The sequence below is a fragment of the Anolis carolinensis genome, chromosome 6, assembly GCF_035594765.1.
Source record: "Anolis carolinensis isolate JA03-04 chromosome 6, rAnoCar3.1.pri, whole genome shotgun sequence".
Lineage (NCBI taxonomy): Eukaryota > Metazoa > Chordata > Lepidosauria > Squamata > Dactyloidae > Anolis > Anolis carolinensis.
Genome location: NC_085846.1, coordinates 41,134,131 through 41,147,645, shown reverse-complemented (window position 1 = coordinate 41,147,645; position 13,515 = coordinate 41,134,131). Strand labels below are relative to the sequence as shown.

The window sequence follows — 13,515 nt, the reverse complement described above, 5'->3', positions numbered from 1 at the left end:
GCACAAAACAAATTGCTCTATCTTCCCAACAGGATCTCCTTCCTACCCTCAACTTACCCAGTAAATGAGCTGGAATAGGTCCTTTCAAGTTGATGTATTTGGATCCATATCGGTCATATAGTTTCCTCCTGACGAAAGCATGCAGGTTTAGATAGAGTGGCTCCAACTGATGATAGAGTTCTTCCAGATCATCCTCAAATGTTGGTGAGTCATATGAGGACCGCCAATATGCACCAGTGTCTTTGAACCCTAGATGCAAAGAGAATACAGAACTGAGTGGAAGCTTCATCCATAATCTCTGCATATTATAGAACAATGCCACACCTGGACTCTCTTGCAGTGCTCATTTATATATCTGTATCTATATAACTTGCTCTGTTGAAAAAACACAGGATAGCTGACTGCAAACCAATACAACCAGTAATGTCCTTATCAGTTGACAGTAAATCTGCTCTGAGGTTTATTCTCAACTTTACCAGAGTTGTTCAAGGTGCTGAACCCATTTTGAGGATAGGCTTCAGCATTTTAGCCTCTTTAAAGTTTTACCTTGCATAAGTTCTCATCTGACTGTCATAGGCCCTATCAACACCAGGGCTATAACCCAGCTCTAGTGAGCATTATCTTTCTTTGGTTTGACACTGTTAATGTCACATTGATCTATATAAATAACAGCTCAAACTGGTCTTCAGAGACACACAGTCCTCTATCCTCCATCTCATATTGGTACAAAAAGGAATTTCTGCTATGTTCCACATTTGGTTATTTTCAGTTGCATGCACATAAACATACACATGGGATGGAGTGTGGGTGATGTGTGTGTCAATGGTGAAAGGAAAGCACCCACAAGGAGAATGTTGACTTATAAATAAGAAGGGAAATAAGTAAAATGACGTTTGCATCCTTTATGATATGGTACTTTTGAATCAGGTATTTTCAAGGTAAGTTAGTAAATGTGCTGAGACTGAGCATACAACTGATTGTGTTGAACCAGGCATATGAACTCAGCAGTGCATCATAGTTCAATTGTCCTCTGACACTCTCAGCAACCTTTTTGCTTTTTTTACAATAGTTGAATAGCACCAGCTTTTCCGACCTTTCCTACTAGCAGGCAGATTTTCAATCCAATCTGTTGTCAGTCCCTACTTCCAACCCCGAGCAATATTTATAAGCAACTTACCATCCATCTTGTAGGCCTCATTGCTTAATGAAACAAATTCTTCATACTTGGGCCTCAAGGGGTTGCCAGCTGAATTGTGCCACCCTTCCCAAGCATATAGTAGTTTGCTGTAACTGCGGGAATTTGCCATGATATCTGTAATATCTGTGGAGAAGATATAATTAAAACAGGTGTTAATCAGATATCCGCAAAATGTAGACAGAATCAAACTGACTTCCTGATCGTTCATTTTTAGGACATAGCACATGAAGGACAGCAGGTATATAAATTTCAGGACTCTGGACAGGCAACTGGAAGTTGAGCTGGGAATATCAGCTTTAAGGCAGCCCTTCTGTGTCTCCTGAATGATTTTTTAAAAAATTATTTCTATTTCAATTAAGATAGCCCACAGAACCAAAGATGTTATTACCTATCCTTTACTGTCCTTTGTCTCAGTCACCATATGGGCAAGAAGGGTTGCATTGATATCCCTCTACATTATCAACTGACTACAGAAGTAACATGTAGACCTGTGACATCATCACTTTTCTTCTCTTGTATGATTTTAAATATTTGTGTCTAATTAAGAAGCCAATGAAACTTCAAAAGCTTTCATTGTGCATTTTCTGCACTTTGGTTGGCCAACAAAGTTATTATTCTTTTGTGGATTTTGGAATTTGTTGTAATCTTTCTCTTCCTAGAGAAAGCACCCTGATTTAGAGTATACATTTCTAATTATCTCCTAGGGTGATGGAGGGTCATTCAGGCTGATAAACTGATGCTGTTGAAAAGCCCTCTAGTACTTATTATGTCTCTTCTAGTATCCACGTAAGCATTGCTTTCTGGGTATGATTGCAGCTTTTTCCATCATAAAACAACAGCATTTTTTGTATTGTAATCACAAGCACCTTGTTATGAGCAAGTTCCATAAAAGGTAGGTAAACTAAAAGGAGACTCTTTTATATCTAAGAATAAATGGAGAAAATGCTGTAGTTCACACTAGCAAGCTACAAGAACAAAGATGCAAACTGTTGGGGAAACTATAAGGCTGACATCTGATGGATTTATTGTATTTAATGTTTAATGTTCCTGATGGTATGAGAATCCCATATTTGTCTGGTGCAAACATTCAGAAAGAATGACTCCTGCTCCAGTATGGGGCCATTATTGATATTTAGCTGTAAATCTGGTAAGTAGTCAGCTCTTTTCTGTCCAGTTGGGAATACTTTTTAAATTTACTTGGCAATGTTTAGCTGTTAACTTTTCAAAAAGCAGTAGCTTTCAATGCATAAATATTTTTCTACTGTAGATTAAACTGATTAGCAAAATGAACAACAAACCTCAAAAAAGACCAGTCCAATTTAAAAGACCCCAAATGAATTATGCTCTTCAACTCTAACTAGGTCAAGATTTTTCTTGAGGGTCCAATTTATTTCATGCTTGAAAAATAAAATAGTGTGAAAGAGGAGATGGGAATTCTTGCCAAATGTAGCTTGGTAATTATCAAATTAATTATTTCTAAATATTGTGCATACACATATAATAATGGTCCTTACTCATTGACAACGATAATTTCCTTGCACTTCCCTGTATCATAAGCCTAGAAGTGTTTTCATATCAAAAGGAAATAGCCTGGGGCAGAAAAGTCAGTGCAAAGAAGACACTATATACCTGGTTCTAGAGCCCAGCAATTGGAGGTCTGGTTTGGTAGACACACCTTGGAAGTGGAATAGATGTTGTCCATCTCACTCATTATAGTGTTATACTTGTAAACAAACATAGAAAATGTACATGTTAGAGTGATCACCCCAGATTGGCCAATTCCACCCACATTAGAGACTCATTCCAACAGTATGAGACTGGGATGTGCAACTCCTCATGATTTAGGAGATCACACTCACAACACATGGAACCTCAGATAGTTGCCACCCAATCTTGATGTTTTATAATTTTTTTTAAAAAAATGTCCTCTATGGCTGCAGAAAACACAGTGGGCATATTGAGTTGAAAAAATAAAGATAACCTTGGGTAGAACATTTGGCTTACACTTGCCACACTCCCATTATAGAACCTATGGCATTTTCAATAGTAAGCTAAGAATGGCTGCCCTATGGTCACAACAAAATACACAAGCAGGTTGCTGGAAAAATATATTTATTGAGCTATATACTAGGTTATGTATTTTATTGTAATTGATTATAATATTTTGGTATTTATAGGGTCAAATCAGAAAAAGAGAACAAAACAATATTCAAATCGGTATTGAAATGTTTACAAGACATGTCCTGAGCTTCTCAACCTACTCCACGCTGTTGAAATAATACACAGAGAGAGAGCTGTCCAGTAGAGAAGAGGCAAAAGGAGCCATAAGCAGGAAGGCTAATAAAACCCACTTTACAACATTGCCTGTATTGTTTCCTCACTGAAAAGAAGAAGGAAACAAAGAGATCACTTTGGCTGGGAAAAACCCCTGGAAGCCTTTCTCTGCTGATCATTTTTAGCTGCCAAAGAAGAAAGCCTCTCAGAGAAGTATAGAGAACCAGAATAAAAAGAAAATTTTCTCAGGTCTTCCCCTTTTAACCTGTGAACAATCCCACAGGCTTGTTTATGAGAAAAGGTGTGTTCCCCTGACTCAAAAAGAGACAGGCAAGACAGCACATTCAGTGACAGAATTGGGCTTTCCCTTTCTGTGGCAGCCTGTTCTTCATGAGGACTAACTTCCTTCCTTTCCTGTGGAAACTTGCTTTCCTTGCTCAGGAATCCTGACACACGATGTGCTAGATCAGTGGTTATCAACCTGTGGGCCGTGGCCCAGCAGTGAGCCGCAAGAACAAAAATCCTGTCCGCAAACCTCCTTCCTCTTTATTTATTTATTTATTTTATTTCCACGTATTTCCACAGAGCTGATCATTGCATGGGATAGACCACATCAGCTCTAGATTATTAAATATGGTGTTCTGTGGGCAATCAGATGGAGACTACTGGATGCCATATGTTCTTTATCAGAAACTAGAAATGATGTGGTCTATCCAATGCAATTTTCTGAATCAGCACCCCAAATAACCAAGCTGAATCTAAAGTTGATCAAAAACTGATTCATAACCCTTTTGGTACTAATGTTGGAAAATGGTCCCTGGTCAAAGTGGGCCCTGGTCAAAAAAAGGTTGGGAACCATTGCGCTAGATGGAAGTTCAAAGCCTGGGACTTAATAATTCTCAAGGCTGCCCTTCTCTTCTTTCTCATTCTTGCCTCTAGGAGCCTCTGCCAGATGCACTCAATAAAACTTCTGTTTTCTAGCAGCAGATTCCTCCCAGGATTAGTTGTTTTATTGCTAGAAATGTCAAGCCTCAACCAACGAAGAGATATAACGAAAGCGTAGTAAATCTTGAATTCTCCTCTAATTGAGATTTTAAACTGAGCTGCAAAACAATGAACCCCACCGACAATCAAATGGTGGTGGTGCTCTGGCAAGAAGTGGGGAAATCTCTTTCCCTTTTTCCCCAGTGGCTGCCATGTAGCACTCCTGGCAGATGCAACTGTGCCAGAGGAAGAGACCAACTTGTCAGAGTAGCAATAGAATAAGCAGACTGGAAAGAGAAAACGTGTGGAGACCACTCAGGTCCATCACATTCCCAGCCATGTCACTGAGGAAGTGACAGAATCTCAATGGTCTTGAAATGCAACCTGCAAAAAAAAAAAAAAAAAAAAAACCTCAAGACACTTCCACTCTCCAATTTAGAGTGCAAAAAGGCTTAGTTTGCAAGATAATTACAAATCGAACCAAGGATGGAATTCACCTGTCACTATCTATTTCAGAAGAGATAGCTGATGTCTTACATACTCCCTTTAGGGACATGTTATTCAAACCTTTGAAGTATTCATATAATTAAACCCACAAGGTCCCCAGAAAGGAAGCATTTATAATTGTCTCAATTAGAAATTTATCTTGTATTTCCTAGGCTTTGAAGACCTAAGATTCAATCATTCTGTGGAAGAGAAAGGTTCTGAATTACTTAACTAGAGCATACATGGGAACATGAATACTGAAATCATCAAGAGGCAAAACAGGAATGTCCTTACAGGAAGAAAGAGAGGAAAACATCAATATATAAAATGGAAGTTGTAAGGAAGCTGGAGCAGGCAAGAAATGTAAATACAGCTGGACAGAATGAATTCAACAGGCCATAATGCAGCAGGCTAGGAAGGTAAGGACTACATCTTAAGCTGGTAGAATATATCTCACCTCAGCATTTGTGGTGAAGTGTGAGATTAGAAAATAATGTCAAAGGAACAGGTTGTAATGGCGACAATATTGAGAATGGTGCCAGGTTTGGGGAAGGGCAAGATTATGAAAAAGATTATGTCAGTGCAGAAAAACAATTGTGAAAGATGACTCCTTTCTGGATGAGCCCCAGTTCCAGAACAAATAGGGGGAAAGGGAAGGAAAGATTTTAGTTGCAGTACTTTTGCTGTACTTAGTCTTCTTTATCCTGACCCTTTAGGTGGCAGTCTCTCAGTATATATTGCCATGTAGTCTGTTTACAGCACTTGGTTACAGACCAAAGAAATATGATTGTCAGTTGTCAGAGCATTCCATAAATTTCGGTAGGTCTTGCCCTTATTGCTCATAACTAAGGTAAACAGCTCATGTTTTCTTACTAGATAAATTTCCTATTCTTGTCACTTATCAGTTAGTGTTCACTTGATTTTCAATGTTTTAAAGAAAAGAAAGTCGAAATGTTTAGCTTCTGCTCTTAGAAATAAAAAAAAATCAACATTTTTTTTAAAATCTGAAGTTTATTTATTACTCATTCTCTCTTGACTGCACAGAAGTCCTTTTGTGGTGTGAATATCACCAACACTCCAAAAAGCCACTTTTAAACATAACCCAATATTTATATTCTAGAAGAAAGATGGGTTTGTGTTCTTTATCCAACTCAGTTCTTCATGGCTGGGCAAGCACTCACCTTCAGTTTTTTCATGTATAATTTGCGATTGACTGCTATCAAAGTGGCAATCTTATCACAATCCTATTACCCGTGATTGGGTTTGCTGACTGTTGTAGGTCCAAGGAACTATTTTCACCAGTAAAACCTCACAGTGACAACTGATTGCTGCAAAAAGAAACTTCCCCTGACACGAGGCACTTACAGAGACAGACAAAAGTCTCCGTTTCCAACTTGGAAGTCCCTTCCATTTCAATGCTAAAACTTAATCTCTTTCAGTCCAAAGAGTTGCTTACCCGCTGCCGCTTTTCCAGATCCAAATTGGAGGGGCCTAATGTCTGGATGTTACTGATTATTTTCTTCAGTTCAGGATCACTGAAGTTTTGCCAAATGTTGCCATAGATTTCTTTTGTTTTTTTCCCCCAAACCTCTATGAATTCTTGCTCCATCAAAGAAGCTGCCACCTGTAAATGGGGCAAGGGGAGAGAGGAAAAGACAATTGTCAAATAAGTAAACCATTGTTTTTCTCTGTAAAATATTTGCAATTAAAGTACACAAAGCCAACTGTCAAAAGCAAGATGTTGAAAATTCACATGACAAGTAGAGAGCCCCTGTGCTATATAAAACTGCACCTAGGGCTTTATTAGATGAAGGTGGCAAACCATCATTGAAGCAGAACAGTCACCTCAGTTGATGTTTCCTATAGCACAATGCCATGTATAACCCACTGCTGGTCTGCCACCTTCCCACCAATGGCACCTGATCGAACCCCAGAAATGACATTGAGAGGACTTGTCCTGCTCACACACACTCACTTGCAATAAGTGATTAATTTTTGATTGGTTTACTAACCTTCACTGGAGTTGTGAAGTTCTTCTCTTATAACTATTTTTTTAAATTAATGGAGCAGTGGAATTGCAGGAGGGTGGAGTTGCATTCCTAATAGGCATTACAGCAGTGGGACCACAGAGCAGCAAGTTGTGTGATTACAAAGAGGTGCAATGGTATTAAGTTGTCACTATTGCTGATTACCTGAATGCTGCCGGACAGCAGTTTCATGTGGTAAAGTCCTTAGTTAATTTCTTCCTGCTAAGCACTTGCTAACAGTCCTTGGGTCCTTCCACACAGCCATATAACCCTGAATATCAAGGCAGAACATCCCACAATATTTGTTTTGAACTGGGTTATCTGAATCCACACTGCCATATATTCCAGTTCAAAGCAGATAATGTGGGATTTTATTCAGTTGTGTGGAAGTGGCCCTGGACTGTTAATCCTTACAAGGTATGACTGGAAGGTAGGAAATCCAAAGAGTAGCATTAAGTTTAGCAGTTGTGTGGTAAAAGGAAGCAAAACAAAGAAGACAACTCTCAGAAACAGTCAGACTGTTAAGATGTGACCAATGTTGTGAACAGGTCTAATCTACTTGAGGCTCAGGGCAATAATTGTCCTTTATTTTCAAAATAGTTATCTGTTCCTAAAGTGTTGATGGTTGAGAGTTCACCAGCCCTAACAGAAAGAAGCCCTTCTGTTGTTTCAATTAAGAAGGCTTGGGAGCTTTCATCTAGTCTCCCTTTAAAAGAACTGTGCAGAAGGTCTCAGTGCTGGACAACCATGCTAACTATCAATTGGGGCAGAAGGCATGAGGAGCACTGAGATTTCTGTCATTTCCTAAATCTTAGAATTTGGCCTGGGATACTCCTAATCTGCAAATTTATTGACTAGTCATTGTTCAAGCCCTCTCAGTTCCCCAAAAAATCATATTTTCTCATCTCTTCAATTAAGGAAAATTCTTTCACTAACTTTCAGAACGATTGGGACTAGTTCCTTACCTATTCATAACAACAACTGGAAGATTTGTCAACTAGGGGGTTAATGAATTAATACAATGTTATCAAAAGTAGAAGTAGGGTTATATTATATCATTTAAATGTAGTAGAATTTTAGTGTTTAGTCTTATAAATGCACAAAATGTGCTTGTTTGTTCTATTATTTTTCTTAAATAAAAACTATTTATAGAAAATTCCCTTTTTTAGGGAGACACAAAAAAATATATATTTTTCCCCCATATAATGGCATGCTATATAACACAGTGTCTGTGTAATAACTCAAAGTTTAAGTAATCTGTTCATATATTAGTCTTCAAAGTGTTCTGTCCCACCCAACTCCAACTATTGCAGGGAAATAAAGATACTGCAGTACAGGAATCCAAAAATGGTATGTGTCATGAATTTCCTTTACCAAATCTTTCCTCAAAATGTTAATGAATCACTAGAAAAACTAACCACCAATGCACTTCGTCCTTTCCATATAGTCTAGGGAGGAAGAGATGGTGTTCAGCACTCTTAGGCTCATCACCTCAGCCAATAGCAGTGTGTTTTTCACTCTACTAGGGAAATGTGAGTGTTTAAACATATTTAAGGGGGAAAAATACCAGTTTCCTCTCCCTCAAAGTAATGTAAACAAACCATGAAGTGATTAATGAGGTAGTGCTTTTTAAGGCACAGTACAAGAACTTTGCGACATCTGTTTATTTATATCTATAAAAATGATGTTCCCATTGAAATAAGTATTTTAACAGATTGTGGGATTTGCATGTTCTGGAAATGGTTTAACACACTGCTTCTTAAACTGTAGGCCCCAGCAAACGGGGTCTCCTAAGCTCAATAATGGGGCCCCTAAAATGTGGTAATAATACAGGTTTTCTGAATGTCACCTCATTGCTGTTTTAGACATTTATACAAATGTGTTGTGCAGTGTTTACAACTCTGCAGAAGATGCTTCAGCTGAACTTCATAAAAAGGAAAATCAGGGCCCTTCCATACTGCACTTTATCCCAGGATCTGATCCCAGATTATCTGCTTTAAACTGGAATATATGACTCTCCACTGCCAGATAACATGGGATAAACAGATAATCTGCTATCAGATCCTGAGATAAAGAGGCAACGTGGAAGGGTCTTCTGACAATTTAGCAAACCTTGCAAATGCTGATTTGTTGTCAGTAAATGTATTTTTATATCTATTTTATCTACCTATATACCAGAGTCCCATAAACATTTCTTGAACTAAAAGGGGTTGTAAGTGGAAAAGTTTAAGTAGTCCTAAAACTTCATACCTTTGAAAAGGCCAAGTGTTTGGGAGAGTGGCTTACTATTCAGCTTACTCTGTTTTGAAATTAAATGGATGATTTTCCTACCTTCATCACACATTTTTCAATCTATCTGTTTTACTCAGGAGTCTTCCATTGATTTGCCATCATACAGTTGAGATTTGTCCTCACTCACTGTCCCTCCCCCATTTTCCTTGTGGGAAAAAACCTGAAGAAAAATGCTGACAGTAAAAGATATTATGGAAAGTTATGTACCATTACAAATATTTAAAATCCATTAGTCCATAGCATCTATCCATGGCAGCTGAAGTGGTGTCAAACTGTAATTCGACAGTGTGGATGCACTCATACACCTACCTGTCCTGGTTACCCAAGCTAAATTAACAGCCAAGAGCTATGCCTAGGAGCACAAATTGGTTGTACTAGTGATCCTGTTTGTTAGTCAGACAATCATTTGTAAGAAAGGACTAGAACCCATATGAATCAGAACCAGAATCACCAGCAGAACAGATCTCTTTCCCCCAGTGCAGCTCCTGATAGTTAAAGTGGATGTGAAGAAGAAAGACATGGGCCTAAAGTCCTTCTTGGGGAACAAGGGTCTGTCTAGGAAGGGAATCTGCCCCCCAGTCACTCCCAGTCTAGTGGAAGCTTTTCCGAGGAACTCTGTCCTCATTCAGTGAGGTGGGACCCCTCCATGGCCCGCGAGAAGCCTCCGTTCAACCCTCCTCTTTCCTACCCTCCTTAGACCTACATTGGCTCCATCCCTGTTCTGAATTCAGCTCCTGAAGCTCCTTTCAAACTTCAGCTCTTTCTCTATATAGCAACCAAAGTTCACAGATGCAACACAGTGGCAATGGAAATGCTCAAGTGAAGCAATGTGTATGTTTTTAAAAGAAGGCATATGAGAATGCCTGGAATGCCACTGTTGTGGGATCCAGCCAGGTAGAAGAATGTGAGAAGGGATTCAAGGATGAAAGAAGGGATGGAGGAGGGAAAGAACAGGTAGAAGGAAGAAGGGAAGGTACTTTTTTCTCCTTGAGCAAAAGGTGAGTAAAATGTAATCACAGAGCTTTTTCTCAAAAGGACATTTCAGCTCCTCCCACAAGTTGCATACATTTTAAAGTGGAGAACAGTGTGAATTCATCACATAACAGAATTGACTATTTTGCCTGTCTCTATGCAGAGCCCCTGGTGGCAAAGTGGATTAAACCACTGAGCTACTGAATTTGCTGACCTAAAGGTCAGCGGTTTGAATCCGGGGAGTGGAGTGAGCTCCTGCTGTCGGCTCCAGCTTCTGCCAACCTAGCAATTCAAAAACATGTAAATGTGAGTAGATCAATAGGTACCACTCTGGCGGGAAGGTAAAAGTGCTCCATGCAGTCATGCCGGCCACATGACCTTGGAGGTGATTACAGACAACGCCGGGTCTTCGGCTTAGAAATGGAGATGAGCATCAGCCCCCAGAGTCAGATACAACTAGATTTAATGTCACAGGAAAACCTTTACCTTTATCTATGCAGATAATTTACAAAAAAGTCATTTGCCAACCAGCTTAGAAAGCGACTGAAAAGATAACACTTTAAAACATTTCAAAAATGCCAAGATATCTCTACTCTACATTTGAAGCCTACATCATGTGAACACAGTAGGTTGCTGTTTCTTAAGTGGATGGCTCAGTAAAATTTAATGAACATGATGAAGTGGCTAGTTTAACAGATCATGGGGTCTGCATGGCCAGAAGTGATTTAACAGATGGTGGGGTCTCCCTTTAAAAGAAATGGTTAAACAAATTATGGGGTTTGCATGGGGCTCTTCTCATGCAGACCTGACATAGGATTCTTATCAAATGGAGACAGACCTGAACCACCCTAGTTCATTGCAAAAGGTCAGCTGGGTATGGGGAGGAGGCACCTTGCATCTTCAAAAGATTTCCCAGGGCTTGGCTATGACTCACTCATACACTCCCTTCTGTGCCTATTTTGCTATCCTGGACACCCATTGGAAAGCCACAATGAAGCAAAAACTTCGTGCTCAGCTCCAAATGTGGAGTGATGAAAAGGAAGCTGGCTGAGAAGTGGAGGCAGTGATGGGGAAATAAGTAAGGCATGGTGGAGGCAGGCTAGGAGTGGAGTGAATGGGTTGTGGTGGTAAAGTGCGAAAGGAAAATATAGGCTTAGATATGGATCAGGAAATGAACTATGACAGTGCTCTGGCCATGTTTGATCATGTGGCCCTTGGATGAACTGTGAGAAGAACACTGTTCTCAAGACAGTGATTTATAAAATTTATCCTTTGATCAAGGAACTCAGAAACCTTTTGAATCATTTGTTAGGCCCTTGGATGAGCTTTGTAACTTTGCTATTAAGAGGGCGGGAACACCTCAGTGACAGATTTATGCTTGGAATTCTAGGAGAAGGACTTTCAGGGAGGGGCAGGATGCTGTTAATAGAGCACCCAACTCATTGCAGTTATTCAGATGATATAAGGTGATATAAGATAATGAAAACCCACAGCAGGGTTTCATGAAAATGCATTAAGATCACTGTGCACTCCATTAAAGTTTGATTTATAACTCTTTAATTTTTATAGCTTTCTTGCTATTCTCTGAGAAGGCCACTTTGCCTTATTTTAATCCAGAACCAGACTATAGCACCATTAGTTAAAACTAAAGATGTAATTGTCATTAGTAAAATTTTGGCCACATTCCCTTGTAACAATTTAAATCCCCAACTGAAGTAAACTGTCTTTACTTCCTGAGCCAAACCTTGGAGCAAAATAAATAACAGCTGCATTAGTTCACAGCCCCAAACTGTAATCACCAGAATGAAATATCTGGCTTCTTCATAATGGATTTTAAGTAGTGTTGGCTCCAGTTTCAGAGCACTCTCAGTCAAAATGTATTTAGTGGCCCCTCTCCTCTTTTCTACTGTCATTACAGTCCATTCCCAAGCTTGGGATCCCAGATGTACTACTAGAATTCTTGACTGTCAGCCAAGAGTTGTGGCCCAACAACATCCAGGGACCATTAAACTTTTGGAACCACTGGCCTAAACAATTGAAAATGCAATGTCCAAAAGCAAAAAAGAGGAGCTCAGTTGAAACGGGACTATAGAGCAAACAGATGCATATGACCCAGTGAAATGATCCAATTTACATTTTAGAGATAACCAAGTCCCTCAAATGGGAAGTCTTTCATAGCGATCAGGTTATGAAGAAACTTCTTATTTTAGTCTCCCCAATGTAAAGATTAAGAAACATCTCTTTGTTAGTTTATGGTGCCCAATAAAATGTACAATATGTTTCAAATTTCCACAATGAGGTCCCTTCCAGCTTCTTAATTTATAGACCTTTGAAATACCCCCATGGCTTTTATTCATAATCTGTTAATTGCGTTTTAGAGTGTTTGATGATCAGAAATCTCTGGACAGAATGGGCTGCTGTTAATTGCCACTAAGCCAGCTTTGACTTATGGTGACACAACAAATGAAAACATTTCAGTGCAGGTACAACAGAGCTCTGGCTTCCTCTGTTGAGTCCATCCATGTATAACACATCCAAACATAAAATACAAAAACCAGTTGTTAAAGTGTGTGTGTGTGTGTGTATATATATCTATATTTATGAACACCATATATAGAGTAATGGAACATAATAGCAAAAAAACACTGCAGCATATGAAAGAAATAAAAACCAATAACAGGATTCATGAAGGCTAAAATGCAAAAGCACTAAGAACCTTTCTTAAAATGCATAGGAGAATTAAAAGGTCTCTAGCTGATGCTGAAAAAAATTGCAAAGCCTCAAGACAAGGCTTTTGGGGAAGGTGTTCCACAAAAAGGGTTCCTCCACTGACTCTTTCAATTAGGCTTGGGAAAATGAGATGAAATGAGGAAAAATGGGGGAAAGATATTTTGTGGAAGAAAAAACTTCATGGGTTGCATGTGCACTCCAGTCCTCTATAGAGACTGTTCGCTTCCTACAATCAGTCTTTGCAATCTTTAACCAGCATCCTGTTTGTGTCATACGCAGTATATATAAACCCAATTTACACTTGTGCATGTTTCTTTTTTGTCATTGCAGAGGTTGGTATTCTCTTCCACATGCCATAATAGCCAATGATTTCACCAGGACTCATGATTTTCTGGGAACCTTTACTGGCTAGTGGAAACCATGGAGATTCAGATGAGCATTTATGCCCCATTGAAAGAGGCAGAACAATAACATCATCTTCTGAGACCTTAGTAGGTTTGGTTTAAAACACCATCTCTCCACATCTGACACAGTCACTTCTCCAATTTACTT

The 13,515-nt window shown here is 39.1% G+C and overlaps 1 protein-coding gene and 1 long non-coding RNA gene across 3 annotated transcripts in view; one reads left to right on the top strand and one right to left on the bottom strand.

The window, feature by feature from the left end:
* Nucleotides 1–13,515, top strand: part of LOC103279201 (uncharacterized) — a 100,491-nt gene that overhangs the window by 55,926 nt on the left and 31,050 nt on the right. The gene's annotated exons all lie outside the window — the stretch shown is intronic.
* ace (angiotensin I converting enzyme) overlaps nt 1–13,515 on the bottom strand; it is a 56,361-nt gene that overhangs the window by 28,691 nt on the left and 14,155 nt on the right. Inside the window, exons 2-5 of the mRNA XM_008113133.2 lie at nt 6,399–6,566; nt 2,828–2,921; nt 1,178–1,321; nt 58–249 (exon numbers count right to left, since the gene is read on the bottom strand). Of these exons, the coding sequence (XP_008111340.2) occupies nt 58–249; nt 1,178–1,321; nt 2,828–2,921; nt 6,399–6,566 (598 nt within the window). The remainder of the gene's footprint in view (nt 1–57; nt 250–1,177; nt 1,322–2,827; nt 2,922–6,398; nt 6,567–13,515) is intronic.